Below are 28,000 nucleotides of genomic sequence, written 5' to 3' on the forward strand. Positions count from 1 at the left end.
ATCAACCTAAATAATAGGATGAAAATTGATGACGTATGGTATGACGTCAATCAGAACCATAAAAGGTGACCCAAATGTGAAGTCGGGTAGCCTTAGACACTGAAGCCGTGAGGTTTATTTTATATATCTGTAAATTTAATTTCTCTTTGTTAATATATACAGTATTTTAATATAACAGCTAGCAAAGTATGGCGATCGGTCAAAAATGACCCTCCCCAAGATTTTTACGTTTTCTGGATTCGGGGACCATGAAAGGTCGAGAAATGCAAAAAACTTTTTTCATGTATGGAAGTTAATGTGTGTATGGGGCACATTCATTCAACATTTTGAAGTTCGGTAACGCCCGTGCGTCATATATAACTTGATATTTTAAGAGTGAGGTATCGGGCACTGATGCTCTCAAATTTCAGTTCTCAAAGGTCGAGGGGTTACGTCTCGAATACGGCTCGGACGTAATGCAGATTTTACTCATTACCATTATTTACAATTTTTTTTTTACAAGTTCGTTCTACCCTCAAAATTAGGCCTTTTGCCATTTTACCGTAACTACAGAAAATTTTTAATACGATCTCGTAACAGATGGCGCCATACACTATTTAAAATTTTTTTTTGCCGAGAAAGTTACGCAACTCTTTTCTGCATTTATTTTATACAATACAAAAATAGGGAGTAGAAACAGGAGGAATTTTACACACTATCACGGGTCGAATCCCCCCCATCATCTTCAACAGATTGATACAAATATTACCAAGATTTAAATTACGCATGACTGCAATTTTTTTTAACTCTTTCCATGCTATGGGAACTAAGATGGCCTCTCTCTAGCAAGCCAATTATGGGTTTGGCTAGGCTCACAATGGGACTGTTGGGTGATGAAGGATCGGATCCAACATATCCAGACTGGCCACACCCTGAAAAATCCCTCGGATTTTTCTGACCCACCCGGATTCAATTCAATGTTCCTCAGAGCAATATGTTTCCACCTTACCGCAATCCCAGGTTCCCCAGTGGTAGGCTGTCATCTTAACAACTCAGCCATCTGGGTTTAGATTTAGGTTTTATTTGTTTACAACTGAGATGTATGGGCAATCTGCTGAGGGGAATGCCTCCCGAGAGGACTTCTATGGGAAACTAGCTCCTTCTTAGGTATAACTAATGTGAAGAAAACCTGGAATAAGCCACATGGCCAGACTGCTGGCAAGGTTTGAACCTAGATTACCAGTGTTCGGCAGTTTTATCCAGTCGACCATCCAGACATCCAGCTGTAAATTCAGAAAATTACTTGTAAATCCATCGTAAAAATTATTGCCATTCTACAGTAAAACCAGATAAAGTACTCACGACTTTTTGTTTAGAATTTACTCATTATTTACCATATCACACAATGTGTAGATAAGTGACATAAACTGTGTGTCACAGACAAAAGAAGACAGCTTACCTACAGTAATATACATTTATTTTGAACAAATTTTGCATATATTACCAGTTTTCTTCAGCATGTTAGGTACAAGTGGCAAAATATACATTTGTACGATGTGTATATAAATTTCTCAACTATTTTTTTTTCTTTTTAAAGACATTTTGTCATAAAATCATACGGGTATCAAAATTTACATGGAAGAGTTCCATTGAAAGTTTATCAATATTTGGAAGATGCTTTGTTTTTTTTTTTTTAATGTGCAAAACCATATTTTACGTATGTACCCATTGCCACCGTCAAAACTGGCACATTGGAAAACACTTTTTTCATTTTTAATTTTACTTCCTTCACCGATAAAACCACATTGGCTTGTCCGGGGCAGCACGCTTCGACACGGAGGTGGGGAGATGGGCTCTGGGCCTCACAAAGTAACCGCATGCGTCTCTTCAAGCATGACGCGGAATTTTGTAAATTTTTCATTAACAATGCTGTAAATTTTCTCTAAAAACAAAACAAAAAAAAAATAATAACTTTCAAAAGTCTTACAGAAAAATATTAACATCCATATAATATGAAGACTGTATGTATAATATAATATATATTTGGTAACTGTATGTGAACAAAGGGCTGCCCTCCATTCCGACGCAGACGGAGGGACGATCGGATTATGGATTGTAGCCAAATTCGATGGCGTCGTCGTCGTCAAAGTCTCCGTACTGCCACAGATTCACCTAAAAATAAAAAACAACAATGCATTAAATTTCCGACAGGTATGTAAAAAAAATTCCCGAACTCTCCTAAACAATTACTTTTATGACACATGGTTGTAAGAGATATTTACATATTATTAAGTTCTTATCTTGCTAAAACAAAAGCTAATATTAATGTAGTTTAATAATTTCCATCTTGCCACTTGCTATAAACTTTAATGTTTCTGCTACATCTGTGAACTGACAACTGAACTGAGTGCAATGAAAATCACCAATGCCTCTGGTGAAGAAAACATACCATTGTTATTTCAGCCATAAAGTCATGGCAAAACCCAGGCTCCTAAAACATGCTGCAATTCATGCACACAAACACTGAACAGATAGTTGAAGTACGCACACAAATCAATGCCTTTTGTTGTTGTTCTGGTCTGGCAAAAACCACAGAATCAAGTCAACAATTGTTACTTTTGCATGACTGACATCAAAGGCTTTACAGCAAAATCAAAAAGCAAGATACAATATTCCAACTGTCTAATGCACTTCAGCCAGTACCCCACAATGAAATGATCCCAGTACTGGCCCAACCTGTGAATTTCACAGAAGATTCAGAAAAGGAATCTGATCCTGAAGATATCTCACCAAAATGATAATCAAGTTGTGTTGAATACCCATCATGGAGTCCCACAGAAGAGCCACAGCTCAGTTCAATGATATGATTCTTGATTTAAATTCTTCAAATAGAAAGACTCAACTACTTGCATCACATCTCCAACAGTGAAAACTTTTGGAGAAAAATGATGAAGTGTCCCATCACAGAAAAAAAAGGAATTGGTAAATGTGAAATTTTTTCTTGAAACTTAATCTACTCTTTTCTAACAACAAAATAATTATTCACTTACTCTTTTTCGACGTGCCGTCTGTTCCGCCGCTTTGTAGTCAGCTATCAGTTTCTGTAATCTTTTCTCCCTTCTTTCATCTGTTAATAATAACCCCTCTGCAATTAAATTTTTGGCGATGTCCTCCTCCTCTTTGGACGTTAGTAACGTGACATAATCAAGTCCCATATGTCGGTACTCGACATTCAGTAAGAGCATCCTGTTGTTTTCTGTATCCTGTATGAGAGCGAGTCTTGCTTCCTCAGCAATTTCGACCTGTGATAAAATATTATGAGTGAATCAAATGCATGTAACTTATTATACATTTAAAAAATAATTATTCAGGCTCAAAAGCAAACTTACATCTTTCGGTAATTTCACACACGCTAAACCATAATGGGTTGCTGCCGGCGGATACCCATGGAAAGTTGATGGAAGCGATGCGAGCTTTGTAGTATCCGTTACTTCTTTCTATAAAATCATTGAATTAACCCTATTAATTATACTCCAACTTAAAATTTCCATGAAAAGAATGAACAACTTATATATATATTTTATACGAGAAACTAAACATCTGCATAAAAGTCATGACGGAGTGTTACATTTCAAAATAATAAAATAAAACTTACATTTCCATAGTCAATATAAGTGACATGGACCATATTTCCATTCACTTTATCAACCCTGGCCCGATACCACTGGTTATCTACATAGTTTGCCGCACACATGTCACCCTTCTTGGGAGTGTAAGCACCAGGAAGAGGTGGATTATTAGCCATATCTTGCTGTAATTTTTCTGACATCTCTTCAAGCTGTTTTCCTATTTAAAATTTAAAATGAATTGCTATGTATTTGAGTAAATAAGTAAAATTATTGCAAATTCACTGAGATATTACAAAATTTCAACCAAGCTTCAGTATTTATGGATTCTAGATTACAACACCAGACTAAACATTTGCAGTGACATATATCTTCATTATAAAATATCAAGTTTACAAGAATTATTATTAAATTCTTGGGGAAGAATTTACAAGGAATTTAAATAGTAATATCAATTACAACACTTTATTATTAATATGTTGTACTGTCATCATTGTTACAACGAAAATCTTTTTAACTATCTAATTATGCCAAATACTTAGGCATAGTTTAGTTCTTACTCTATCTACTTATCAAAGTTATGCAATAGGGGATTCCTACAAACGAGTGCATCCCGAGACCACATTAAAGAGTTATTTAAACAGGTACCAGGGCTATCCAGAAACATCAACACAGTTAAGTTCCATTTTATATGACTAAAACCTGTGACCTATGACTACTTTTTAACATAGTTTCCAGCCACACCGAGACCCCTGTAGAATTTAACAAGCTTTCATATAAGTCCTTACAGAATTCTGCTCCCCATGCCATGACTTTCCTAAAGACAAACTTTTTTGGACAGTTTTTTGCCAAGTGAGTATGACCATTCTACATTATGTATGAGACCAAATTCTTACCACCCATAATGATCTGATCCAGAAAAACATCACCTTTAGCATAACTGTCAAGAAGGTTAATGCCTACCTACCCCATCCATTGTTTCTCATGTTCTTCAGAAAGCAATTTAGGTACCAACTGGACACAAAACTTCCAGGAGCATAATGTTTTGGTGATCACTTCATAAAAAACTGTGAGAGATCTGCAACACAAATTTCACTACTTCTGCTGGATGTGGACAGTCATGCTACATTCCTCAAGTGTAAACAAGGTTCTGTTATGTCCCTATTTCACTCACCACACAAAAACATAACTTACTTTCCGAATACCCCTCAAATTTATTTTAATGTACATTTGTCATGGTATTGAAAAATTATTTAAAAAAAAAAGTAATTTGAAACGTGAAAATGCATGCATTATCTAATGCATATTAAAACAACCACTAAGAAATTGGATAGAACCATGCACATTAAGAAACAGATATTAAAAATCACAAATAATTTTAACCATTTTGTTTCTAAAGACTCACCGTCTTCAAATTTCTGTGCGTAAAAGGTACAATCGGTATTTACTTCTGTCACAACCACAGGTTTATACGTGACTTTTCTTTCGACCACATCGTCGATGATCTCCTGTTCTTTTGGTTCTTCGTAATTGGACCATATCTAAAAATAAAAGATACTTATTGAAGCAAGCATAAATATCAATATTTTAATAATTATTAATATTTTAGATTTAACAAAAATGATATGTATGATAAAGTCCTGATAAATTGAACTTCATTAAATCAAATTTTATTTCTGTCCCGACTAAATTCTTGTGGACTCACCGTATTCCGAGTTTCTACAAGTCATAGTAGTTTTTAGATCACACATTTTGCTAACTTGAAATTAAAAATCCAAAGTCTTCATTTGCTGTTTTTTTTTTTTTTGCATTTTAAAAGAATAGATAATATTATCACAAGGTCAAAGGACTGTTCCTGATGTTTAGTTCCAAAGGGGAGGATGTAGCCAAACTCATAAATTTGATTGGTGAATAACTTAGTAAGACACCAAATCAAAGATGCATTTGTTGCATTTTGAAATTGCAATTTTAAAGCACCAAGATTTTATTTGACGACATTCAAATGTGAATTGACAAATCAGGTCAATTTGCATTTAAACACTATTAAAATTTTGAATTTTATGTCGGTATTTTTATCACCGATAGTGGCCAGTTAATCGGTATATTACCCATTTCATTTCAAAGTAGATTAAAATGGCAAACAAAAAAATTAAATTTTGACAATAGCAGAAAAGATGTCTGTTGTAAATATTACAGAGGAGAGCAAAAAGATAAAAGATCAGAAACTCCATTGAACACTCTCTCTACATATCTAAAAAACAAAGATCATTTTTGAAAGTAACAAACAACAGAATCAGACAGAACAAAAAAGAGAGTGTAAATGTAAGTATCCAAATGTCAAAAGTGTGTGCAATATCTATTGTGCATATGGTGTATGCACAACAGATATTCCTGTAGATGGTAAAGTTTTACACAAAAAGCTAAACAAAATCAGGCAACAATTGAGACATACTAGACTCAAACCAAGCAGTGGATGGCCAGATAAATTTTTAAAAAAGTTACCAGAATTTGCACATAACTATAACCACAACAATGTTTTCAAAGTAAACAAAATAGACTTACTTTTTAAATGTCAGTAGTAGTCAAATGACACATACGAATCACAAAAATTGTCAAGTAAATAATTTTACAAATAATTTATTAATACTTATATTATGATTGGTTGAATTTTGATATAAATTAAATTTTAAGATATTGTAGAATTTATTTTAATGCTAGGATCGGTCATGGAAGCATACTGTTTTATTATTACCTACGACAGTAACAAAAATTATTCTGTTTCTCCCCGTTTGTACAAGTCACTCATAGCTGCATTGCTGCGGTAAATAATTTTTCTTTCGATATTCCTGATAATTTTCCTATTGTTTTGCGTTATTTTAAAGTTAACGGAGAAATATGGAAAAGAAATGGAAAATTTGGTTTTGTAATTGTTGATGATGACGGAAGAATTAACACAGTAACAACTTATATCATTCGTTCGAGGAATGTTCGGTTGTTATGAGGGAAGTTTATGTTGAAAAGAATAAAAAGAATACAGTAGAGCATCGATTATCCAACTCAATTGGGGACTGGAGTTGGTCAGATAACTGAAAAGTCGGATAACCGAAAAGTATGAAAAAATACATTATTAGTATAGTGTATTAGGCCTGGTTTAAATACTAGCCTCCCTTTCACGGTTGAGCCAGTGCTGCCAGCTAAAACATGCAAAAATTTAACAAAAATAATATTAAAGTAGCCAAGACATAACCAAATATTGTAGCACCACATCACTAGCGGACATTTGAATTTTCCGACTAGAACGCGGTCGGTTAATCGGGGGTCGGATAATCGATGCTCTACTGTATATTAATATTTAGAGAGATAAATTTATTCCTATACTTAATGGCAGAATTGTGTCTTGGTTTAGAAAAACTAAAAGAAAAAGTGGACACACTTAAATTGTAAAATTTAAATGATTTCTCTGTATTAATGAAAGTAAAAATAAAAAATCTTTCAAAATACTTTCAGTGTTGCATTATTTCAAAAATTATTAATAACAAAATAACCCGAATAATTACAAAAACACTAACTTATTACTTATAAAACTTATTTACCTAAAAATTACTTATAAATACAACAAATTGAATTTACTTGACAATTTTTGTGATTCGTATGTGTCATTTGACTACTACTAATGTCTGATAGACAAAACAATAGTGTTTAAGTGATTTGTGTCATAGATGTAAAAAATGTATAACTCTTCCTTTGGAAGCAAATATGACACATAATGAAAAACTTCCATTGTTATTAATTAGAAAATCCCCAGTATGTCTGTGATGCTTAAATATTGCCTACACAATATGCAACAAATAAGAAAGCACAGACAACATCAAAGCTTCTTTCCAACTGCTCACACGATTGCCAAAACAAAAATTCTCTTTTTATTGACAATTGAAACATATTTTTGATAATTCTCATTCTGAAAGCTATAACAGTTCAATTTTTTCCAAATACAACTCCTAGATGGCAACCTTTAGAATCAGAAATCATTAAAAAGTTTAAAATACTATAGAGAAAACTTATCATATGAAAGATGATGCATGTTATTAAAGATGGATCACACAAGTTTGGAGTAAACCTGCCAGATGCAATGAGAATGATTAACAAAGTGTGGAAGAAAGTTCACAAAGCACCATTGCAAATAGCTTCACTAAAGCAAAATTTGATTAACAATTTTTCAACATTTTGAATCAATTGGAATTTCCATAAGAATCCATTGTCAATATCAAAGAACCTGAAGACGACATCATTGCCAAATTCTAAGAAATTAGCAACAAAGACAAAGAAATAAAACCCGTCAAGAACAAATATTCTGTTCTTCCTATAAGTAAGGAAGCTTTTATGGGGCTTCCTAGAAACCACATCATTCTTGAAACCAAATGATTTTGAGGCAATTGACTACATTAAAAATAATGTTGAGCAAGAAGTAATGAATAAGTAATGAAGTAATGTATTTGAAATATGAATTATAGAAGTAATATATACATATATATATATATATATATGTGTGTGTGTGTGTGTGTGTGTGTACAGAATAACAAAATATTGATACTGTTACTGACAAAACGTCTGTTACACAAATTCGTTATTGATAATTCATTACTTCTTGTTCAACATTATTTTTATATATATATATAACTATATATAACTAATAAACTTTTCTATTCTTTTAGTATGTTCATTAAGATTATATACAAATTAAAATCTTGTAATAATTAGTCACAAAATTCCAACTGAGGTTAAGAAATGTAATTAAAAGTGAACGGCTGTAAATCCGATGATAATTTCATTACGTTCAGCATAATAAATTGAAATCCCAGATGTTTTGACACATTAATGTTACATGATTCCTATTTTTTAAACCATATTTACCCTAATTTTATTAATTAAACATTGGATTTTGATATAAAGGTAATCAATTTGGTCATATATTAAATTTTAATATATATAATTGTATTGCAAGTCTGACTGAATCTACAACAAATATCAATAAAGGCAGTCTCGTGCTCATAAAATTATATAAAAAAAAATTTTGTTCTCCAACAAATATTTAACAACTCAAACTATAATCGTAACATTACATAAAGCAAAACATTATAAAAATAATGGCATAAAATATAATTTGTGTGTGACAAAATGCAGTTAATCTGTTATTTTTTGTGACCAAATTAAATGTTCTCATGACTTATCACATTTTAGAAAAATACCTTATCTTTGCTCTTCTTGGCATTATTTTCGGCAATTTGTAAAGTGCGAGCATGAGGACTGTGCTCGGCCGTAAAATGAACACTGGCAAAACCTTCCTGAACCAATGCCACTGAGAGATTTGTATTCTCGATCCACAGCCAACCTATGAAGTTGCCAGCTTTGTCCATTGATTCGACCTCAACGGATACCTAAAAAATTTATGTCATTATTAACGTTTCTCTTAAATTACAATAAATTTATGAGTTTGGTTCACCTTTTATCAACAAACTTGTCATTTGAACATAAAAATATTTCTAAAACTTACTTCTCGTTGCAGGCATAATTCTTTTGTAAATTGTAAAGCTTCTTCACCCCACGGTTCACCTTCTATTACAGTTCCGCCCGGTCCTGGTCTAGTAGCTTTCGGACAATTAATGCCTAAAAGTAAAATTATAAAAATGTAGTTGAAAATTCTCAAAAGAATCTGTCAACTTGAGCAACAAATTCTATATTTGTAAACAATTTTATGTTGTGTTTACATTATTAACAACGCAAGATTCTTACCGGCTAATAAAAATATAAGAATACAATTCTCTCTGGGTATGTATAACCGTAATCTGGAACCGCTCGTGACAAATTCCACGACAGCATCCATACGGCCAGCACGTTGAAGAAATGGGAAGAACTGTTTAGATTTTGATAAATCCTAAAAAAGGACATCGTTTAATTAAATAAGTGTTCTAAATACCTAAATAAAATATAATTAAAAGAGGATAAAGCTTTTCTTACCCCGCATAAGTCGACCACACGATGAACCGGCTGTTCCTTTTTGCTGTGAAGACCTTTCCCCGACTTCTGAGCTTTACCTTCTGCCGCCAGAAGCTCGTCATAGTGAGCTGACCTCTGATCATCATCCTGACGATACCTGACCACAGTAGCCAGCCCTTTGCTGACCAAAGCTTCGGCAACATTGCTTTAATGGTGAAAAAAATAACTTTTTAATTATTTGAAATTATCCAATCTTGAATTTTATTATTTTGACATTATTAAAGAAACAGTTTTGTTCTTAATTTAAGTAAAATTCACAAGAAAAATCAATGTATAAACATAAAATTGATACTATATTCGACTAGAATGAACCTTTAATGCAAAGTTCAAGCATAAAACAACCGAGTTTCCATATTTTCATTCAATCTGATCTCCCGGTTGGATTGATCTTTATAACTGAAAGGCCAAAATCAATGCCCAAATAGTCATATTAATTAATTATAGTTCTCAAAACTTATTTTATTTGTAATATATAAACTATTATGTTAAATTTAATACAAAATAAAAAAATAAATACAAGAAAAATTTATTAACTTTCAATAAAACTGACTTGCAGATTACTGGCAATTAGCCTGGATTATCAGGAGTATATTGTTTTTATAAACAGTAAAACTAATTCAGCAAGGTAAAAACTAAATGATGGAGTTGGAAATATGATCAAAGTTAAAATAATGTTAACCAAATTACATCTTGTTTATGTAGTTTGGCCTATAGTAAAATTGGTTTCATTACAAGTCAGTTTCAAAGAATGTATTAATGATGTTAAGTGAGGACTCATCATATCTCCTTCAGAAGATAATTTCAAACAACAAGAAAGATTATAAATAAATTAGGTAGTTTAATAAAACTTACGCTCCTCCAATGGTGACGGTGCAGCAGACCTTCTCAGGAAATGCATTGGAAGCTGGCTGTATGTAGTCCACAGTGACGTTGACTTTTTTCCCAACAAGTTTCTTCCTCAAGAATTCTCTCGCTTCATACATGTAAGGAATATCATAGAGTGGACGGAATGACCGGCCTTTATTTTCGGACTTGTCCTCGGACAATCTGAAAAGCAGCTGCATACTTAGTAAACTTTTATTTGTATAATGTTTCATTAAATTTCTAACCTATCTTCAGTTTATAGATAAGAGTTTATTTAAGGTTAAAAGTAAGATACACTTTATGTTCTTAATGTGCAAAAATTAAAGCAATACTAAGAACATATTTTATGAAATTGTGTAAAATAACTTCACTGATTTTAAATATAAAAAGAAAATAATGACGGCCAGATGGCCAAAGCAGTAAAAGCCTTTCACTCTAAAGATCCAAGTTCCAGTCTGGTTCATAACCTCAAATTTCTGTAAAATAATTTAATATAAATATGTTAGGCCTCATCGTCCATTTGTCCCTTTTTGCAAACCCAGCCAAATCTACAAAGCAAGCAAAAAAGGCCTTCTTAATGTCTTTCTTTTGTGACAAAATTGATGATCTGAGGCAGATTAATAATTAAAATTGCATAATTAATAAAGAATTTTGGAATCTGCAGACTCACCTTGGTGGTCGGATGCTTGCCAGAAAGATTTTCTTCAGCGTTCCGTCGGCAAGTTTGATGACAAGAGCATCCGCATTGTTAACCTCCATGACTTTTCCGTGATATTCACGAGGGCCACTCACAGTAGGTCCACTTGGCGTGTAATCTTTCCACAACCGTAGCCTCTTCTCTTTAGCTATTCTGCAAGTAAAGAATAAAGCATAAGATATATTTTATGGACACAATCTACATATTAATTTTGATATTAGCAAACTGCTTTAGATAGAAGTGAAATAAAATACCATGCACCTGCTTCAAACCACTTTTACAAACATGGTGATCAAACAGGTTTAATTTCACATAAATTTTTATTTTAAACATAAAACATTTAAAAGTTATTTTATCACTGTTCCTTGTGAGAAAAATATACTGGCAGTTCCAAAGTTTTGGACTTAATTCAGTCCTAAAAAGATGAACGAAGTAGAATATCTGAAAGCCAAAGAAGATAGTTGATGTTGTAATGGGAATTCCATTTCCAGAGAGCTAAAAAGGAAAATTATAGAATCTCTTAAAGTAAAAAAGCCTTGCTTTTGAGAAGAATGTGTCACAAATCATAAAACATTAAACAGAAACAGACAATAAATGGTTTGCTGAATTGATATGGTTTAGTCTATCTGCTGAGAAAACTGTAGACGAATTGATGTGAATTAATTTTGATGTTAGGGAAACCAAAACCAGCAAGTGCCACCATAGGGTAGCTTGAAACTTATGTCTATTAGCAGAAAACAAACATAAGTCAAAACTTGGATCGCGATAAGAGATTTCGACACATCAAAAGCATTAAGTATAAAATAGCAAATTGTCTAGAAGCCTGAAGCCCCTAGTTCATGGATAGATCTATATAAATATGCATACTAGGTAATCAAACAAAAAATTGACTTGAAAAAAGTAGACTTAAGGATGTGCTCGTTCCTATTGCATTGCAAAAGAGCTTAAAATTTTGAGAAATAACAATTAAAACACAAAATAAATAAATTGGCAGTGACTCTTGGCTTCGTCAGATCCACTCCTTGCAAGCAAACTTTCAATTTGATTGCCCTTATTTAAATGTATTTGAAAATCAAGTGATTTGAACAGTATGGCACCCGACTGCCATACAGATTTATATCTTAGCATAAGCCCACTTTCACTTGATTCGAATTCACTTGATCCCTTCCCAAAAAGTCATTTAGTAGCTTAGTGTCACACGATCCTTCTCTCTTGTGCTAGTTGCTTTACAGTAGTAACCTATGGCAATTACTGGCACTCTCATTTTAATCGCACAACAAAGATTTACTTTTCTATTCTTTTCCTGTATAAGTTATATCAAAATATTAATCAAATATTTAATGTTAAATATTTTGATAATATGATATTTTGATATATTTTGATTATTAAAGTTAAATATTTTGAGAATTTAATTTTATTATGGAATTGTCTTATCGACGATTTCTGAATATTTTGAAATTATATCTAAAATGACTTGCAAACTGGAGAAAAAAATGAAAAACACAATGATTTGCAGTATTTAAAATAATGCTTTTAAATGGTGACCTTTTGTAGTTTCCTCTGACATTCCAGTTAAACATTGGCAGTGGTATTAAATCCCAGATGATAGAGAAATGATATTAGTTTGAGTTCTTTAGAATTTGTAATCTTTAATTTCTCTAGCACTAGCAGAAACTTTTGTTAATTAGCAGAAAACAAACAGAATACCCAAATGTAATTTTCTATAATTAATTAACACCTGAATCATACTTAGATTTTCATGTATCATTTAAAAATTTATGCCTTATGTTGTAAAAGGTTTAAGAATATTTTCACTAAACTGGAAACTTCCTAAAGAAAAAATTAAATATTATTTTTGTAACTAAGCTGCAAACAACGATTCACATGATCAACAGATGAATCATCTATGTATTTTCACATATTGCCTACGTATGGTTAGATCTAGGGCTGGGCTCTGATGATTCATCAGAGCCCAAGTTCTAGTCGTACGTAGCAATATTTGAAAATATTATGAGATTATTTTTAGAAAAGTTAGAAACAATTTGGACCAATTTGTTATTTTTATTGTGATTCTGTCATTTCATTAGATGTATTGAAACAGGCTGAATCACAAATTAAATGCAGCCGTTCCAAATCAGTTACCTTATTTAATTGACTTTTGGGCCATCCTGTAAATTTTTGTCATATATACTTGACTTTAGAAGTCCCACAGCACCAAATATTTTGTGATCAAATTATAAAAATCTATCAACATTTAAATTACACCTATCCCTCGATTTGCACAGTTTTGCTTTTACACAGTTTTTAAATGAAAACAAAAAAACTTTTTGAGACATCTGTTGGTAGCAGTTTGTGGGTTATTCTCATGCACATCTGTCTAGAAACCTATCTTCCCCTGAAATTTGTATCAGTTACCGTAAATACTCAAATACATCACAATTTTTTTGATCCAATACACTATCTCTATAGATAGGGACCAAAAAACTGGTCAAAAACATAAACTTCTATTGGGTGTAAAATTATGAAACTTGCTGAGGTCATAAACAACATCAAATAGAATGTGAATAAGCATTGTTTGAATTATTTCGAGCGACGAAATGTTACGTCTCATTTTACACGGTTTCGGTTTGCACGATTTTTCTAGAAATATATCTATCGTGTAAATCGAGGGATGAGTGTATTATAAATTTGATATTAAAAGCATAATATAATCATACAGTGTCTTCCAAAAAAAATGCCAATGTTTTAAATTACTATAATTATGTTGATTATTATCTGAGAACATTGTAACATACATGAAAACACTGAAAAACCATCAATGTTTCACATTTGCCCATTATAATTTCTCAACATGTGCATCTTGTATCACACAGCACATGTCCAACACATATTTGAATTCTTCCTACACTCATTATGGCACATCCATTGTCACTCCTCTCATGGCGGCCACAGTTCCCGCAGATTACTTGTGTTGCATGATGACAAGCAATTCCGACTTTGAAAACTGTAGAATGCAAAATGCCTTCTCTAGGACGAAATTGCATTTCCATTTATAGCACTTCTTAGAGGTAACAGATTTGAATCATTTGAACGACATTTGATTACATCAACGAGACATTTGAATACAGATGGAAGAGGTAACTCTGATGGTTACTCTATCAATTTGTGTATACCTCATACTTCTAGATAATAACTAATATAATCATAGTAATTTAAAATGGTAGCATTCATTTTGGAAGACCCTGTATTTATGTATCTACACTATTCATTCAATGTAAAATAATACAAAAAATAGTAAATATTCATATTACTATTATTTGATATAACTGGCTTAAGCTCGCATCAGTTAGGCAACTGATGAGAGCTTAAACTTAAATTTCTCAGTATTGAGGGTAACGAAAAATTGCATTACATATAAAAATGCCATGTTTATTCTTATGTAACAATTATTTTTTGTTAAATTGCAATAGTTGTTGTTAATGTATTAAAACAAACATTGTTAACACATCCAGTCACCAATTACAAAACGTGGCAAGCAACGAAGCTAGAAAGATAAAAACGAATTAGTTGCGATTAATGCATTAATTCAAAAGCCGTACCTTTCAGCAGCTCTTAACTTTTCCGCACCTGTGGACACAAATGTTATGCTCCAATCTACGCATCGTGCCATTCCTTCCTTCAGCAGCAGCTCAGTAATGTTACCATTCTATATTTTTTGGCATTATAATAAATTATTTACTAAGATTGCTTTAGCAAAAATATTAAAAACACTAAAATTCTGGCTTCCAATTCATTACTTGCAAATTCTGCAAGTTTAATTCTAACTCACCGGGTGCAGAACTGTGCCGAGCAGATTTTGATTCGACACGCTTTCCAAAATTATTTCCACGTCTCGATGGAGTAGACGGCTCTCTGTGAAAAATTTTGCTTCGAGTGCGTAGGGATCGGGTACCAACTGGTTATCCTTGCCTTGTTTAAAGGTTGGGCACTACAAAATTTGCAATTTATTTAATATAAGTAGAAGAAAAACTCAGTAACAGGTTATAAAATGCCTCCAAAGCTAAATATTATTTTTCTATAAATAAAATATAATTAAAAACATTTTTTACTCTTATTCCCGATAGCATGACAGTTATGTAATAAAAATCTGGCAAGAGAACGGCCCGGAGAGTGCTTCCGTCTCTGACATGTTCAATGATGGCTTTCACTGGTTTCTGGTGAAGAGAGTCGACGAAATTCCGAGGATTTTCGATAATCCACTTGACATCACGTATGTGTTCCTGATCGTCTTGTGCCCACTTCCCCTTCTTGGCAGATTTAGCAGACTCTTGAAGCTCGAGAAGTTTTTGTAATGCTCTGAACAGGAAATAAGATATTACAATGTTTAATTCATCATGTATAGTTTTGGCTACAAATAAATTTAAGTATCGTACTCGTTTGGTTTTGCTCCCATCTGACGTACTTCACCCAATCCTTCAGCTATGACTGCTTCATTAATATTCTCTCCCGTAGTATCTGTTTATATATTAGATCAGTTATTAGCAAGTTACGATACATAAATATACCATATTATTAATTTTAAATAATAATTAGTATCTTGCCTTTCCCAAGATAGATAATTCCATATTCTCTGCTTCCACTAGGAGCTTTGTAATCAAGCAAAAAGCAGACTTCTTTCCCGATCAACTTCTTTCTCAAAAACTCTCTAGCCTCCCATGCATAAGGCTGTTATCAAAATACATATAATACATAAAGAACAAACATGATAAAAAAACCAAGTTAAGTATAACTAAGTTAAACTCACCTCATCCTTCGTATCTTGCTGCCTCTCGGCATTGACAGCTGCCCGCCGTGCCAATTTCGGCGCAATGATGTTAGACAAGTTGACTTGTTTCTCGGGCGGAGGACCGCCCCGTGGATGTCCACGAATTATCAATGCATCACCAGATACAATCTATAAATGAAATTGTGTATATAAAGTAAATTATAACAAACAAATCTATCCAATATTCATAACTTTTACATTGTAAAAATGAAAACTTAATGGCATAATCAATAATGGCACATTGTAAGAGATATTTTGCAACATATCAGTCAAGTATAGCCAATTAGTTAAGCATATAGATGCACTAATTAGAAATAACTGAAATGCTACTGCTTATCTATCTCAGACATTGACTCTAGTATGAAATAACAGTTAGCATAGTATGCTCCAATACAAGATATAACATTAATTATAGTATTTGATGCTTATCTTATATTTTTCTAATATATATTTCATATACATTATGTTCTATTTTGTAAGAAACATGGCACTATTTTTTTTGTACACACAAACTACAGAACATTAGATCTATTCTTATTATACAAAAAACTACAGTATCATATATCAGAAAAGGTGCTCTTTTTATGAAAAATTTAAGCAGAAATCATTGACTTCTTTATAAAATATGACATGTTTGTGAAAATGAAACTGAATACATATAAATGTATTTTCTTTAGTTAATATAAAATTAAGCCAAAGATTACAATTGCACTCCACGTTATAGTGGTCAGTTGATGGAATAAGACAATCCAACACAAGGAAGAACTGCTAAAGAGAGATGCTTTCTGAAAAAGCTTTCTATGAGAAAATTAGCCCTTATTTGGGTTTTAGACACACAAAGAAAATCCGAAAAGAACCACTCAGCCGGCCCATCAACGAGAACAAACTTTCAACTGACTGACTACAGGTAATTGGTGGTTTTAGCCACTCGGCCACTTCTGGGGTCTGTGAAAAATCCCAAAAATGAAGACATCCACGCATTAGCAACAAAATAGAATGTACCTTTTTATGTATAAAAAAAATGTAATTTTGTACTATTTTAATCATATGCCCAAATGTTTGTAACAAAAAACTACTTGTATTTTTTGTAGACTCCTCTAAACCCAACAAACTGTAAGAAATATTGCTGAAAAGGGACCGACAACCTGTCCGAACTGCGTACTGTTATCACAATAAACCCACATCTACCCATCTCTTTGTGATTACTCTGACAGCGTCAATAGTGTGTGATAAGTCCTCCATAGAGGCAAAAACTTATTGCTCTTAGATTCATATTAAAAAATAACATGTTTAATAATGTCACACAGATTTTGTACCAAGCATTGAGTTCACCATAATTTTTCTCGTCGCTTAGCTCCGTAACAAACATTTACAAATAACAAAAAAATATGGAAGTAATTTTTAAATTACATTACCGAACTTGACATAGCACTTTATTAGCAATCAGTATCTTTCACACTTCATTTTAATTTCAAATTATTTATTTTTATTTCTGTCATTAGCACAGATAACTTAAAATTTACTATATTCAGAACACAAAATATTCATTAAATAATTTTAAAAATTTAAATTAAACTCTTCTTGTGTGTTTCTACCACAGTAATGGAAACAATTTTTTGCACTCTTGAGTTAAATAATTAATGGAAGAGCGATTACAGTATAAGGTCATTTGATAGCTGGACAACCGTGGCAATAAAGTCATTAGTTTGCCACTCTGAGGAAGTGGAATTACAGTCTGGGCGGCTTCTCGGTAACTTTAGGGAGTGTTTTGATCCAGACATGTCACGTCCTGTCTCTCGCTGCTAGGTTATCAAAGCAAGGAACTAATAAAATTCACGGGGACATAAAAGTGGCCATCTTGGCATCTACCGGGCAAAAGATTTTTAAAAAATCCATTTAATAATTATATATAAAATAACTATGTTAGTTACTAACAGACAAGTGTGCACTTTCCACTACAGCTGTATTAATATATTTAACTCAAAAAAACAGTATATTAACACATTTTAATGAATGCGTCTTATTATATATGTATTAGCCTTACAATATCAGTAATACAGCTCAGTCTTATTAAACATCATCTCTAAATTTTACAGTAGAGATGTTTTCACGATCACCGCTATAAACTATCACAATACAAATTAATTCATTAGTTATTTCCACATTTTATTCATTACAGTTCTTTGTTTATTTCCGAGCTGTCTTCACAATTAATTAATCTCATTCCTTGCTCAAAAATGAAAGTATTGATGATGACAGTCTCAATTCGTATGCAATACAAACTAAATTGGCATATCCTTCGGTTGCAACATTTCCTTCAACATAAAATGTATCTTCTTCACAATGACATTCAATAAAGTACGGTCATCATAATATTAGGTATGGTGTAAGTAATGCAACATACCTAAAGTGTGCTATGATTGGACTATGGTATGGCTAATTATTATTAAAGATATGACACAATTTGGACCCAAAGGATTAAGTTGCCATCTTGCGTTTAGTAATTAGAAATAAATGACTGCACACCAGTAAATGTCATGCTTTCGACAGCATAATTGGACTGGTAACAAAACATTTCATTTCCATTCTAAGTTGTAAGAGCACAACAACATGCTGTAAGAGTGAATAATGTGGCATGCAGATATACACTACCTCAAGTAATATGAAGTATTTTGTGAATTATTCAACTGGCTTTGGATCTATCAGCATGCAAATTTTACTCATTGTTAGGTTATGCTTACTTATTGAATACATAATAAAGCACTTTAATTTTACTTACAACTATATTTATTAAAATAAACATAAACATAATATTACAGTTAAAATTTCTTCAATATTTTTTAAAAAATGTTTACTGTCATGAGAAATTAGCATAGTAAATTCTTTCTAAGACTTCGAGAACTCCTTTCAGTACTGCACGTCACTTGGCCAAGATTTACAAGACAAAACCTACTAGAGATAGACTGAATAAAGTTTTTTGTTGAATACCAAATAACTATTCAGACATTACAGTTGCCAAAAACCAAATAGGCCTATTCTTGCCTTTCTCAGCTATCAAATATCTAATATTCAGCCAAATACTGGCCAATTTATTTGGAACAGCACAAAATAAAATGCTTATGGTAAGGTGGATGGCAGCATCTCCTACTCAATAATGATTATGTAAGTTTTTATTTTTAAGTTATTAATTATATGTCGAAAAGTAAAAGAAATTAAATCTTGCCATTAAGCCCCATCAATTTTTGGCAGCTCCACCAAGTAGCATATTTGGTGAATGCACAGCATGTTCAGAAAATCTAGAAATATCTATGACGACAGACAAATTCACTTACTTCCTACGAATGCAAAAGTATTACCGTTCCTTCATTACAATCTATCACTCTTGAATTATGATTATTGATACATTGATAAATGATCTTGAGCAAATATTAAGATATATTTAGCCTAGAAAAGAATAAATAACAATATTTTTAAACATCTAAGTTTTTAAGTGTTATTTTTATTCTATTTTGTGTTTCATCTCTTCTTTCTTCTCTCTCTCGCCTCCTTCCAGCTAAAATGAGCTTTCTGAGCTGAATAATTTGGCTTTGAGGAAGTATTCGGTCCAAATGTAGAATACAAAAGTTTAGTATTTGGCTAAATATGGAATGCCTGATCCGAAACTAGTGTACTATGTTCTCTTGTTTTCACTAACAAAATACTCTTCTAACAATCCATCTCATAATTTCGGTTAAAAGAAACTCTAGCATACATAACGCACTTCTTAAATCCTTGACTAGTTACAAATTTAACATGCCTTATGGTACAGGCTCGATGGTAACTTGCCCAAGACAAAACCCAGGATGATAAAAATCAGTTTTGTCTCGGGTGCAAGTGTTGTATGATTCATTTATTATAAATGAACATTTATGAGACTTTACTGTATTTCACTTATTATTTTTCTCCCTTTGAATATTTTTGATCATTCATTTTGCATCGAAGATGGTTGCCTCAATCACCAAACTGGCCCTGCTTTGACCTTTCAATTCATTTATGTAAATCTTTCTTTGTTATGCAACGTAGAAACTATTATAGAGAATTATAACAGCAATAACTATACCAAATGTTTTACTATATGTTTAATTAGTAAAATTTACTGAGTTATGTGTTACTATATACGTGGGACAATCCAAAAGTTCGGGGACTGCAGTAATCTATGACAACAAAAGCATGTATTTGAAGTTACAGAGTATGAAATAAATTCTACCAAACCATCTCTACATGTTCAGGTTAATTTCACCCATGTCATGTGATTAAACCGCGAGTGCTGCTGTTTTTTTCCAGAGACATTTGTTCTGTGACGTAATAAAAGTGGAGTTTCAAGAAGAACCCCCAACATTAAATTTTGTCAGCGTTTAGGGAAAACACCTACGGAGACTTTAAAATTGCTAAGAAAGGTGTACGGTGATTCTACCATGGCAAAGTCGAAATGTTGGAGGTTCTTGAAACTTCACTTTTATTACGTCGCAGAACAAAGGTAACTATCTCCAGAAAAAAACAGCACCACTTGCGGTTTAATCACATGACATGGGTGAAATTAACCTGAACATGTAGAGGTGGTTTGGTAGAATCCATTTCATACTCTGTAACTTCAAATGCATGCTTTTGTTGTCATAGATTACTGCAGTCCCCGAACTTTTGGATCGTACCATGTATATATACTGTACATATATATGATGCTGGGATAAAAGTCAGCTAAGAGCAATGGGCGACAAGTTATTAATTGGTCTGAAGGTGAACATCAAATGGCTGTATGGGTAGCGCAACCGGAAATGCACCCACACAGTAAGCAGAAATTATAGGTTTGAATCCCACCCTGAGCCGATCTTTACTTTCAGAATATTCCATTTATTTATTTCTAATTATTAAATTTAATAAAAGATGAAAATTAACCACCCATCTCCAGCCAAATTACTTAATATCTTAATCAATTAATTAGCCTTATGTAACCAGGTAAAAGTACAACTGTTCATTTGATTAGCCGACTAGATTAAAGGTACTGTACATTCATGGAGCGGTACAATTATCTATCAAGTGGCAATGTACTAACATAATTCATTTTTCCTACAATAAAAGAAATACTTATTCTTCTCTGTTACGTTTTAGATTAAAATAGCTTCATAATAGTCATTTTTATCATCATAAAACACACTCAATATTTATTTTTGATTTATTATATTAAGTGGCAAATTTAATATGAAATCAGAGCCTGTCATGCTATTCAAAGCTAAAAATTGCACTATAATTCTACTTTAGAATGAAGAAACTGCAAATTTATTAAGTGCTACAATAAAAATAACAAAAATTATGTTAAATAATTATGAAATAATTAAAATATCTCCTTAGTAACATAAAGGATGGTCTTCTAACCATCCAGCAAAAGCCAACCACAAGAAGAGAAATCAGATTTTCTAATTCTGACTTCCCTTGGCAAATTGTTCTTTAAAATTATTCGTTTCAATTTAAAACAACCATTTAATTTATAAAATAAATTAGCCAGTCTTCAATTAATTATCTCAATTGAATTTATTTAATGTTCTAAAAAAATTTCTCGGTTAAAATTTACTAACCTTGTTTTAAAAATCGCAAGATTTACTCAAAGAAGCTAAACAATTACATTTTCAATAACCAAATTTGAAACTGAAATTTGTAAATTAATATTTAGTTAAATGACAACTTCTTAATTTCAAAGCAACATTTAACTTTGATGTAATAAAATCAATAAAACTGAAGTTGGATTAACTAGAAATTTGATAGTTAATGAAAATCTGTAGGGGAAACTATAAGATTGGCCTACTGCTTGGTAGGAAACTTCTAGAGTTTAAACCTAATTCAAGCTATTTTTCTTGGAGTCAAAGTTCTTAGAAAACTCTACTGCTTTCTCTTGTTTACACCCAATGATGAGTGTAACATACTTCAAAAGACCTGGGCCATGTTACGTAATGCAGAATTCTTACTAAGTCTAGTTATGCTACGATGTTGAACTCGTTTCTAACTACTGTTTGACTCCTCCCATTGCTAGAATTCTAGCTAGTTCAGTCAGCTTCTTTTATCTATGCTAACTTCTACTAGTGACATCATTGTTTTTGTCTTGTCGTATGATTTGCAACATGGCTGCTCGTGTTGGACTAAACGTATTTTACTATAACAATCACAAAGTTATTGTCTCATTCTAAAATGACTTTGAAATGTAAAATTATCATATATCGGTATAACAGATTCCGAATACATTTTAACAGATGATAGCAGTCCATTTCGTTGATTACAATTAATAACTGTTTCATTAATTTTGTCACAATCTGATGCAGCTTCCATTTGAATAATTGTATTGGTTACTTCATCCCTTTTGACCAGTTCATTTGCGACAATTGTTGCAATCATAATTTTAACTTCGTCCACCATTTTGCCAGGTGTCTAACTAAAAATAGTCATTCAATGATGCTCAGAACATTCTTAGCACTGCCCACTAAGCCACTCAGAATTCTAACTTATGCGTTTTGCATTACTGAACATGGCCCTGGAGTTTTCTAAGCTTTTGTACCAAGAATATAATTTGAATTAGGTGAAAGATTAGCATTTTTATCTACAGTATGACCTAAACATCAGTTAAGATATTTTTAGAGATGGTTAAATTCTGATGACCCCTAATAAAACCTGGCAGTTAATAAAATGATTCCGCCATTTCCAATGAAACAATTGAATCATTACCACATCACCTTACATTCAGTAATATCTTTGTTACTATCATTCACTTTTATCATTCTAATAATAATAATTTACTTCAAGATTATGTTTCTAACACTAATATTTAAATTCATAATCTATCCACAATTACAATGGAGTAAATTTCAAGCTCTTATTGGGCATTCAAAGACAAAATGTTGATCAATTTTTGGGAATTTGAAGAGTGGATGAGTCAGCATCATACTAATTACCATCCTGACACTACTTAAAAAATAAAAATGAAATACTTTTTACATAATTTAACATACAATGTAGAATAGCACATCAATTTATCATAACATTCTTTCCCCCATGTAAAAATAATGAATTCTTTATCTTTGCTAAATAAATTTTCGAACACAATATTTATGATAAAAAGGCAGTTGTACACCTATACAATTCTACTTTACCTGCAGAATACACAATATAATCTCTCAGTAGCAGATTCTCAGATTCGATTGCCAACTTGTGAGAAATTATTTGAAATTTTATTTCATTTTTAAGTAAATTATCAGATAAACCAAACCAAACCAAACCAAACCTTTTGGTTGACTTAAACTGAATACGGCAACACAACATGTGGGCAATCTGTGCAGGAAAATGTCGCCCGGAAGGACTTTCTATGGGAAACTGACTTCTATTTAGATGTTATTAGGTGTAAATGCAAAGAAAACCTGGAAAACTCCACATGGTCGGCTTGTCAGTGAGATGTAAACTTGTGGCCAACTACCAGCATTTAGCAGTTTTATCCACTTGGCCACTGGTAGACCAAATAAGACAAAAGACTTGCCATTTACAGTGTAGAGTTTGTAGGCAATGTGTGATAAATCGACAAGATCAATGAAATAACATAATCCTGCAAAAATGATCAAAAACTACAGGAATGCATTATGTAATAATACTTACAAGTTGAACAAAATAACACTAATTCCATTTTAAATAACTATGTACTATGTACTATGGACTTTTGAATATTTGAGATAGCAAAACCACATGTTATAAAATTTGCACGTTGATGGGGCCATCTGGCCGCCATCAATACAGAAGTCTACCATCTGTTACATCAAGCCTGGTACACTGTTGCACTTGAACAATTCTAGGAGACCCAACTTTGAGTCAGGGTCAAAATGTCATAATTAACAACTGTATTTATTTGCATTTAAAACTGCAATATATACACATACATACACATGTAAAAATGCCTGAAATATGCATTACATATGTTAAAACAGTCATTAAAATACACTAAAATTTATAGGTTGAAATGCATATGCACTTTATTTCTGTCCGCAAGTAAAACAAACATATATTAGGGTAGCTCCACACATTCGGTACAGGTATCCCTCGCATAACGCAGTTTTGTTTAATGTGCTAAATTAATTGTGGCAATCTCCTTATAAACACAGCAGAAGTTTTAATTTATGTGGCTTTAAGACACCATATTTTGATATATGTGGTAGGATCAAGGGATTAATTAACCATGTTAATGAAGGGATACCTGTATTTGCTGAATGCCAACCAAACATTTGGCTAATATCAAGTAGCGTAGATGATTTATTCATGACTAATATTCAGTATTTGCTGTTTTTCATTCCTTTAAGTATAGTGTGCCAAATAAAAAGGGACAAACAGGCAATTATTTGGCAATCGGTAAATTCCAAATGCACAGAGCCCCCTCACATCACACTTTTTAGGTGGGAGGGGATAAACATACTGTATTAGGCAAAATGAATGATTTTAAAATTATGATGTCACAAAACACACATTAGAATAATGTTCTGTGTTGGAGTTGTGTAATTGAGTCAATTACAAATCAAATTACCTGTTTAATAAAATCTTATAAGTTTCTATGCTTAATCATTATTGAATTTATTTCTATACACACAATTGTATACAAGATGTTTAAGGATGGCTGGGTCACATCACCAATCTAAAGTAGTCATACAGCATGTATCAGAATGACATTTTAAAAATTTGGGGATTGTAGAGGATGAAATTTTGAACGTTTTGATATAAGGAACCCATAGCCGGAAATGTGATATAAAGTTTCTACAGCACTTTGAACTTTGCGATCAGTATGCTGAATGGAACAGCAGAATACAGTATTTATGACAAGTTTTATTGACAAAACAGTAGAGTACAGTCAAACTGTACATCAAATCAGTGGCTGCACTACTTTAAAGTAAATGTTCAATGTGATGACCACAAACTTCGTTACATAATGTGCAACGACAAACCATGTTTTGTCTGACTCTCTGCAAGATGCCACGCTCCTCTCTGAGTTTTGGTATTAAATGTTGTAAAGATGCGCTCCGTAAGCTCATGAACTGTTCCTACAGGTGTTGCATACACAAGGGACTTTACGTAACCCCAGAGGAATACCATCAGAGAGGAGCGTGGCATCTTACAAAGAGTCAGACAAAACATGGTTCGTCGTTGCACATTATGTAACGAAGTTTGTGGTCATCACATTGAACATTTACTTCAAAGTAGTGCAGCCACTGATTTGATGTACAGTTTGACTGTACTCTACTGTTTTGTCAATAAAACTTGTCATAAATACTGTATTCTGCTGTTTCATTCAGCATACTGACTGCAAAGTTCAAAGTGCTGTAGAAACTTTATAGCACATTTCCGGCTATGGGTTCCTTATATCAAAACGTTCAAAATTTCATCCTCTACAATCCCCAAATTTTTAAAACATCATTCTGATGCACGCTGTATATTTTGTTTTTAGCCCCATACAAAGTATGAGAAATGCTCTTATAAAGTTATTAACTAATTATAGACTTAGTGTCGAAGTTGACAGTAATGTTTTATTCCCAATTGATATCAATTGACAAACTCTATCTGCTTTAAATGTCTAAGATTCAAACTCTCATACCATACATACTTTCTCTGCAACTCAGAATTACTTTTTGCCATTTTAACCAAACCAAATTCGACGTAACAATCATTTCCATGCATGCTCCATATACAAAAGTTTGACTACTTTACTCACAAGAAATTATCTACCTTATATTTAATTAAACATTATATTTACACAAATTTTTGAAGGATTTAAATTTAACATTATTAAATAACATCTTTGTTTGTAATACTTTAAAAGAATGAGAGTTCAAATTTAAAACATTTGAGTTTTGTGTGCTTATGTGTAATTGGATGGTGGAATGATATTTCTCATGTGAACTGTACATGAGCAAAAAAGATTCACCTCACTCATAGTAGAAACAAACTATAAATCATTTGAAAAAAATAGCACTCGTGTAATACTGAAAACAAGATATATAGTTTATAAAGCACTTATTTAGTCCCAAAAATATGCAAATTATGCAATAAAAGTCACAAAAGTATATTTATATGCTTTTTTTAAAAATGCATATAAATTATACATTATCAGACAACCTCAGTTTGATTCACTTGGACCCAAATTGTGTTTATATTGAGGTTTGAACATCATGACATTTAAGAAAAAAACATGCATGTGCATAAAAATCCGGGCTTAGTTATAAATCCAAATCAAACCATCCACAAAAAGTCAAGTCCCATTCCTGGCTAATTGGTTATCTCAGTTATGGGCCAGCTAAATCTGAGACAGACACAAATGTTTTATTATCCACATCACATGCATATTTACAATAGTTCACTATAGGTAAAGTAATATAATATTCTCCACAGCTTACTGTCATTTCCAACAAAGTAAGGTCGGTTAAAGTTTGTCCTTGTCACGTATGTGTGAAACGAACATACTAAAATGTCTTCTCAATAATATTTTTTTATAAATTTCCAACATTAATCTGCAATGCATTATCGAAACATATATTTTAATGCCAATTACAGATTGTCTCACTACGATTCACCTCTGCCGGTACCGACATTGGATGTCATGGAGGTCACACGCTAATTTTTATACCATTTTGGCTAGTTTCATCCATAAATTTAATGTTAAATTTATGCAAACATGTAAAAATGGTACAGGTCCCATAAATAAAAATGGCTTAGTTAGCAATTTATTGGGTTACGTCAAATTAAATCATTTCTATTCCACCCATACATTAAAAATTCACAAATGTTTCTTCATGACCCCAAAAAATTAAAACAAATAAAAATTAGGTCATAATGTTAATGCCAGGAAGGTTACGTCGTTACAGCTCTAAGGAGTGATCCTAGCAACCGATATGTAATAAATCAACATAACAGTTTGAGTATTAGTAAAATATGTGAAAAATAGTTGAAAATTTCACTGAGAGAACATTCATTAAGAACAACCCATCCGGATCATTTAGAATTGTATCTAATCTGAATTTCTTGACAAATTTATAAAAGAAGTTAACATTCGGGCCAAAGGTACGTTTAAAAAACAATAAAATAAAGACAAAACGTTCAAAATGTACACGCCATCTCGGCACCGGTGCCAAAATTCACTCTGCCGAAAGAGTCAAATGGATCGGATAAGGAGTTTTTCGGGGAATCCATCCCGTTCGATCTAAGTCAAAGTAAGCACGCCACGAAGAAGTGCCGAGGGAAGCGGCGGCAGAGGAGACCGGCCGGGTCCCCACCATCCTCCGCTCTCCGCCCACGGACGAGGGGCCGTCACCTCGACCACAGTCCACACGCCGGAGAAAACTGGTTTCGCTCGAGTTCGTCTCGCGGTAGAGGTACAATTTACCTCATCATCCTACCGACCATAGTCACCCAGTGAACGTGAAGCAACTGTGTAGTGAAGTTAAATTACGAAGCGATTAATGTCCTAACGGGCATAAGGTGCTCGATTAACACGTAAATGGCAGCTGCGAGGCTTAAAAGAAGACGATTTCGAGTGGATCGTATGGTATCGAATCTCTTAAGAGGTAAAGAAGCCACGTAATCATTTTCCATATGGACCAGCTTCGGATAATTCAAATTAATTGATTTCGACCGACGAATCTTGCTTTTACCTGTTTCACGATCCCTCGCTGTATCGATACCGGTTGCGAATTGGACATATTTGTTTAAGTAGCACTTTTAATTACGCTTAATTAGATGTTGTAAACTCTTCTCTTCGCTCTCCGATCCGATTATCGGCAACGTCACGTGACCGGTCTGCAGGAGTCAACGAACGTAAATCGTGCCCTCTAACGTCTTTTCTTAAATAATAAATCAATTTCGAATATTTACTCGATTCCTAAATTTTCTTGGTATTAATATTTTTTG

At 32.6% G+C, this 28,000-nt stretch overlaps 1 protein-coding gene across 1 annotated transcript; it reads right to left on the reverse strand.

Annotated features, from left to right (window-relative positions):
• Positions 1-1,439: 1,439 nt before the first annotated feature.
• LOC136977566 (staphylococcal nuclease domain-containing protein 1-like) lies at positions 1,440-27,910 on the reverse strand. Its single transcript, XM_067273058.1, has 18 exons — positions 27,745-27,910; positions 16,025-16,174; positions 15,822-15,945; positions 15,654-15,735; positions 15,330-15,576; positions 15,050-15,208; positions 14,820-14,926; positions 11,194-11,373; positions 10,512-10,706; positions 9,621-9,804; positions 9,396-9,537; positions 9,157-9,269; positions 8,852-9,040; positions 5,011-5,146; positions 3,635-3,825; positions 3,369-3,476; positions 3,030-3,281; positions 1,440-2,151 (listed from the first exon to the last, which is right to left on the reverse strand). The coding sequence occupies exons 1-18, from the start codon at positions 27,790-27,792 to the stop codon at positions 2,086-2,088; spliced, it is 2,673 nt and encodes an 890-aa protein (XP_067129159.1). The 5' UTR covers positions 27,793-27,910; the 3' UTR covers positions 1,440-2,085.
• Between the last annotated feature and the right edge of the window lie 90 nt (positions 27,911-28,000).

The sequence above is a fragment of the Centruroides vittatus genome, unplaced genomic scaffold (genome assembly GCF_030686945.1).
Source record: "Centruroides vittatus isolate TY-2023 unplaced genomic scaffold, ASM3068694v2 contig_461, whole genome shotgun sequence".
NCBI lineage: Eukaryota > Metazoa > Arthropoda > Arachnida > Scorpiones > Buthidae > Centruroides > Centruroides vittatus.

Excerpts from the sequence above, each read along its gene's own strand:
- LOC136977566 (XM_067273058.1), bottom strand. The coding sequence starts at position 27,792 with ATGTCCAATTCGCAACCGGTATCGATACAGCGAGGGATCGTGAAACAG. Across the intron at positions 15,946-16,024 it reads AGCAAGATACGAAGGATGAG|CCTTATGCATGGGAGGCTAG; the intron begins GTGAGTTTAACT and ends TTTTGATAACAG. Across the intron at positions 3,477-3,634 it reads CTTATATTGACTATGGAAAT|AAAGAAGTAACGGATACTAC; the intron begins GTAAGTTTTATT and ends ATGATTTTATAG.